The sequence below is a fragment of the Ischnura elegans genome, chromosome 7 (genome assembly GCF_921293095.1).
Source record: "Ischnura elegans chromosome 7, ioIscEleg1.1, whole genome shotgun sequence".
Lineage (NCBI taxonomy): Eukaryota > Metazoa > Arthropoda > Insecta > Odonata > Coenagrionidae > Ischnura > Ischnura elegans.
Genome location: NC_060252.1, coordinates 798,451 through 804,155, shown reverse-complemented (window position 1 = coordinate 804,155; position 5,705 = coordinate 798,451). Strand labels below are relative to the sequence as shown.

The 5,705-nt window shown below is 40.8% G+C and overlaps 1 protein-coding gene across 1 annotated transcript; it reads right to left on the bottom strand.

Annotated features, from left to right (window-relative positions):
* Positions 1-2,030: 2,030 nt before the first annotated feature.
* On the bottom strand, positions 2,031-5,397 carry LOC124162471. Its single transcript, XM_046539013.1, has 2 exons — positions 3,179-5,397; positions 2,031-2,331 (listed from the first exon to the last, which is right to left on the bottom strand). The coding sequence occupies exons 1-2, from the start codon at positions 5,395-5,397 to the stop codon at positions 2,031-2,033; spliced, it is 2,520 nt and encodes an 839-aa protein (XP_046394969.1).
* Positions 5,398-5,705: the final 308 nt, after the last annotated feature.

The window sequence follows — 5,705 nt, the reverse complement described above, 5'->3', positions numbered from 1 at the left end:
GAAGTTTTACATTTAGGTAGAGTTTCAAATAGGTTTTCGGCAATGTCGCGCAGAGTAACTTATATGAGAGCATCGTTTGAAGATTTCTTGAGGTCTTTATGCAGTTTTCTTTGAAATAAGTTTGCGTCGCCGGAAATTACATTGATTTTTCGATCGCGCGGCAGGGTTCTTCTCCGCGCGTCGGGAGTTGGATTAGCCGCGCCGCGGTAAGGTTATTGAAGCTGTACGGGTTTTAACACTCAACATTCACCGTTTTTATGTTTTGCTTCAAGACACCGATTCTCAAATGGTCTATGGTGAAGACAGTGGAGGTTTTTCATGCGATGTACTTGCACGTTTCATCGAAGTTCATTTCGTTATCTTTGGATACGATCGAAGACCATGCTTCTATTAAAAGCGTTCAAACCTCGACAAAGTGAGTTGTTTTCCTGGGACTCATACAAAAAGACCTACCAGAAAGATACCAGCTGAAACCCTATACCTTCTTCAATCACCGATCTCTGACCCTCAGGATTCTAATTTCGAAAAAAGTCGTTTTATGACACCCTGGAGCGGAGCCCTTCACCGTTTTAACGGAGGTATTTCCATGGGAACGAAAAAATGAACGATTTTTGTGTCGCTTCAAAAATTGGCTCGCTGAATCCATAACATTTCCGGAATATGCTTTGCATTACTTTCTCAATACTTCTACGGGAGTTGGTATTTTTATAAAAATCTATTTCTTTCAAATTTTTTGAATAAATACTATTCCACATTTAGCTTTACGTTACAAAATTCATACTTTATTCATACGTGCCGACGGATCAATATTGACATAAATGGCGTGAATAAATTATTCTGCGACAACGTTGCGCTTGATAAAGGAAACTTACCCATGCGGGACTAGAATCCGACACTTCTTTGAAAAACGAGCATTTTACCCCGCCGCCACCCAAGTCGGCAAATTGAACAAATAACGAACTGCAAAAAGCGTCAATTAATCTAATGTTTTACTCTTGAGATGAATAGATGTTCAAGAAGATGGCTAATAATGCAGTGTTCAGTGACTTAAAATTACTAATTATGAACATAGATTACTGATGGCAACTAAATAATCAAAATTTTATGGACGAAAATTATGGATCGCGTGACAATCTCATGTTCTGCACCTACAGTAAGCACTAGAAAGTTGTTGAAGCAGATACGATGAAGACAGGGTAGTTTAGGTAGACAATTCCACGGGAACTTCTTGATATTTTAAAACGTGTATCATACCCTCATTTCTAATTTGACTGTGGTGAAGGAAAGTTAAGTTCTCTTGAGTGCGCAGAATTTGTGAAAGTGATTTTAATTTGCTTGTGGAGCGTAGAAATTTCTAACTTCCACTTGCCTGTAAGTACGTTTTTGAACAAATCCCCGAACATCTTTTTCAAAATAGTTATTTTAATATATAATATCTATTTTAGCTGAAAATTTTCTTAGCATTCCTTTCCTGACTAAAATAAATTTAAATTTAAATTATCAAATGCCACTGTTCAAATTCCAATCGATACGACATATCCAATATGCATTCAGAAAATCATATGGGGCAGTGCAGCGTACACAAACCAACAGAATATTTATCGATATCAGGTGAACGATATTTTTACATCCCCTAAGTTATTCATGCCCGACGCTATTGCATCGCAGATTTAGAACCCCATGATTCAGCTGTCCTTCAGTGTGTTGCAAACTTAAAACTATCGTTTTTCTTAATTTCGAAATGTTTGATTGCGGTAATGAAAGATAGTGGACTGTATCACTATAATTTTACTTCGCTGCAATTCACATCGCAGGATTCCACGAACAAAGAATACATTTGAAACTGAGTCACTAATGAGGGAGCATGGAATCTGCCCAACCTCTCCCTGCCATCGTTCAGGCGTGACTGCCTCCCAGCACTATCTCGCGCTACATCAGCGCCACAAACGTCCACAGTCGGAACATACCGCCCGCCAAAAAATGGATATAGGGCCCATTTTTTAATAACACAAAATACAATGTAATTAGAATTAAACATCAGTTTCATTTAAAGGCAAAACACAAATCTTATTAATGGGCCTCTTATATGTTCCGTGTTTGGTTCGTACTGTTACCACACGCACAAGTCCGTCGACACCAGGATGAACTATTTCAATAACACCTAGGTTCCAGGACATAGGAGGTGTGTTGTCTTCCTTTACAACTACTAATGCACCCGGATTAAGGTTTTTTATGACTACGGACCACTTGTTCCTTTGCTGCAGCGTAGCCAAATAGTCATTTGACCACTTCTTCCAGAACTGCTGCAACTGCCGCTGCATCTGCTGCCATCTAGAAAGCAAGCCAATTCTTACGTCAATTAGATCTGGTTCTGGGATAGAAGTAATGGGTTGACCAATGAGAAAATGGCCGGGAGTTAATGGAGAGGGATCGTTTGGGTCGTTGTGGTAAAATAGCAGGATGCTTCTGTTGAAAAGGAAGGTCGGAATGCTGCAATCGGCCTCCTACCCGTAGAATTCCATCCTCATAACAGATTGGATTCAGGGATTTTAAATTGCTCTTACAACTAACTGCCCCATTGTCTTTCAGGTCGTGTATCTCCTGACAGAATTCACTGTACTGCGCCATCTTGATCAAAAGCTGAAGTGATTTCTCTATTTCTTCCTGAGTTAATTCACCGATTTGTCTTCTTACACGGGTAGTTCTGGAATTCTCTTTGAAGCGTAGACAATACGCCATCACTCGTTGTAATTTCCTCAGACTAGAAAACCTTTCTATGATACTAGACGTTTGAACCTTCAAGCTTACGAAGGTTTTTCTTTCCTTTTTCTGTTCTGGAATTTCTTCTGTCATTACTTGTTTACCTGAGTTCGGCCATGTAGATGGCATTCTGCGAATCCAGGAAGGTCCGTTCCACCATGTTCTATTATGGGTAAGGTTATCTGCATTTAATCCCCTGGTAATCAAATCTGCAGGATTATCTTCTGATGAAACGTGACACCATTGCGCGTCTGACGTTTTTTCTTGTATCTCTGCCACTCTATTTGCTACAAATGTTTTCCATTTACTTGGTGACGCTGCTATCCATGCTAATGTCACCGTAGAATCAGTCCACAAAAATGTCTTGAATTTAATGTGGCTAACTGCAGTAGTCACCTTTTCGAATAGACGTGCTAACACTAAAGCTGCGCACAATTCAAGCCGTGGAAGCGAGACCCGTTTCACTGGAGCCACTCTTGACTTAGCACAAAGTAGTTTAACTCTTGTCTGGCCCCTTTCATTGGTTGATCGAATATAGATGCAAGCACCATATGCCTTCTCGGAAGCATCTGAAAAACCGTGAATTTGAAGATCCCTAAGGCTTCCCTTTGCAACTGCTAGCCTATCAATAAAGATTTCGTCAATTTTATGAAGTTGAGTGAACCAATGTTGCCATTGCTGTAGCATTTCGTCCGGTAGTTCTTCGTCCCAGTCTATTCCCTTTAACCAAAGTTGCTGCAAGAGAACCTTGCCAGTTATCACTATTGGGCTTATAAGACCCAAGGGATCAAAAATGGAAGAAATGACTCCTATCACCGTTCTCTTAGTGGTATGGTTCCTAAATCTTGATTGTTGATATTTGTGAAGACCGTTGGTGATCTGAAATTGGTCAGCTGCTGCATGCCAAAGAAGACCCAAAGTAGTCACCTTGTCTTGACTGTCCAGACGAAGTGGAAGGTGCACTTCTCTAAGTTCTATGGGAATAGATTCCAGTAATGCTGGATGATTTGAACACCATTTGCGTAAGTTAAATCCACCCCTTTTCAATAGTTTAATGAGCTGGTCTTGGCATTCAAGAGCTTCGTTGAGATTCGATGCTCCGGATATGCAATCATCTACGTAGAAGTCATGAGAAAGGATTTCTGCTCCCTTTGGATAATCGCCTTCTTCGTCTTGGGCTAATTGTTGCAGACATCTAGTTGCCAGGAATGGTGCTGACGATGTGCCGTAGGTGACTGTCTGTAACTCAAAGGTTGTTATAGGTTCTGTCGTAGAGTTTCTCCATAAGATTCTCTGAAACCTGCAATCCTGTTCATCTACTCGTACCTGTCGATACATTTTCTCTACATCTGCAGTGAACCCGATTTGGTGAATCCGAAATCGAAGTATAATCGACTGCAGATCTTGTTGAACCGTTGGACCCACCATTAAGATATCATTCAAAGACTTTCCAGTAGTTGTCTTAGCAGATGCGTCGAAAACTACCCTTGTCTTTGTAGTTGTGCTAGAAGCCTTCACAACAGGATGATGTGGCAGGTAGCAAGAAATTGTTTTAGCACAATCCGCATCTTGAATGACCTTCATGTGTCCAAGTGCTTCGTATTCGGCTAAAAATCCTCCATAGTCTGCACGTAGATTAGGATTTCTGTCAATACGTCCTTCCAGATGATAAAGTCTCACTGTCGCCATTTTCAGTGAGTCTCCCAAGCATTCAGGATTTTCCTTGAAGGGTAGCCGAACCACATATCGTCCAGTGTCATCTCTGGTCGTGTTGTTGACAAAATGCTTCTCGCATTCTACATCTTCCTTTGACCGTGGAGGCTGTGTAAAGTTATCCATCTCCCACAATCGTTTTAACTGATCATCAAGACTAAGCGCATTTGCAAGAAAGAATGTCTTTTTAGGAAGAAAAGGTGACACTGCCTCCTCCTGAGGATGAAAACGTCCAGCTAGAATCCATCCCAACTCCGTATTTTGCATGACAGGATAAGGTCCTGGTCTTATCTGCCGCTCAGGTTTGAGAATGTGAAAGAAGATATCTGCTCCTATCAGCAAATCTATTTTTCCCGGTTCATTGAACGCAGGGTCTGAAAGAGGAAGTTCCCTTGGAAGATTCCAATTTGCTGTATTCAAGTACGTTGAAGGTATGTCTCCTGATATTTTTGGTAGAACCAAACACTCAACTGTGATGTTGTAAGAACTAATTCTAGACTTGATCTGTAGAGTAACACAGTGTTTCACTTGAGATTTTTGCGTGTTGATACCTTCAATTGGTGTGTTTTTTCTCGTTTTCCTCAAATTTAAACGCTGCACCAGTGATTCTGTCACAAAGTGAGACTGAGAGCACGAATCTAGCAGTGCTCTACAGGTGTGGAATTTTCCGCTGCTGTCGCGTACCTTGACCATAGCAGTGGATAAAAGTACTTGAGTTTCTGACGTTCTCTTCAAAGAACAATAAGAATTGCTCGTTTGTAATCCATTGGCGTCCTCTTTCAAATCACTTTGTGAATGATGAGGTGATCCATTGGTGGAAAAAGGTTTCTGTCTTGACACGACCTTGGTGCCTTCTATCTCGTGCAGAAGAGTGTGGTGCCTTCCGCCGCAATACCTACAATTACCTGACTTGCACTTATTCATTCTATGTCCAGGTTGGAGGCAATTATAACAAAGCGAATGTTGCTTCACAAATTCATTTCGCTGTTGAACACCTCGCTTGGTAAATTCTGTGCATTTATGAAGGGAATGCAATTGATTGCAGTATATACACTGATCATTGGCAGCTAAATACGTTTGTCTTGCATTTGTCCGCCATTGCTTATCGTGTTCCTGATGCTTGGAACTTGTTACTGCATGTTTCACGTTCTGATTGGCCTTAATCACTTCCAACGACTGACATTTATTTTCTAGAAATCCTAACAATTCATTTAAGCTTGCGAATTGATGAG

What these genes read in the sequence shown, in the direction of transcription:
- LOC124162471 (XM_046539013.1), bottom strand. Translation starts at nt 5,397, where the DNA reads ATGAATAAGTGCAAGTCAGGTAATTGTAGGTATTGCGGCGGAAGGCAC. An exon ending in GAATTGTGCGCAGCTTTAGT is followed by an intron (nt 2,332 to 3,178) that starts GTTAGCACGTCT and finishes CTTGCTTTCTAG; the next exon opens with ATGGCAGCAGATGCAGCGGC.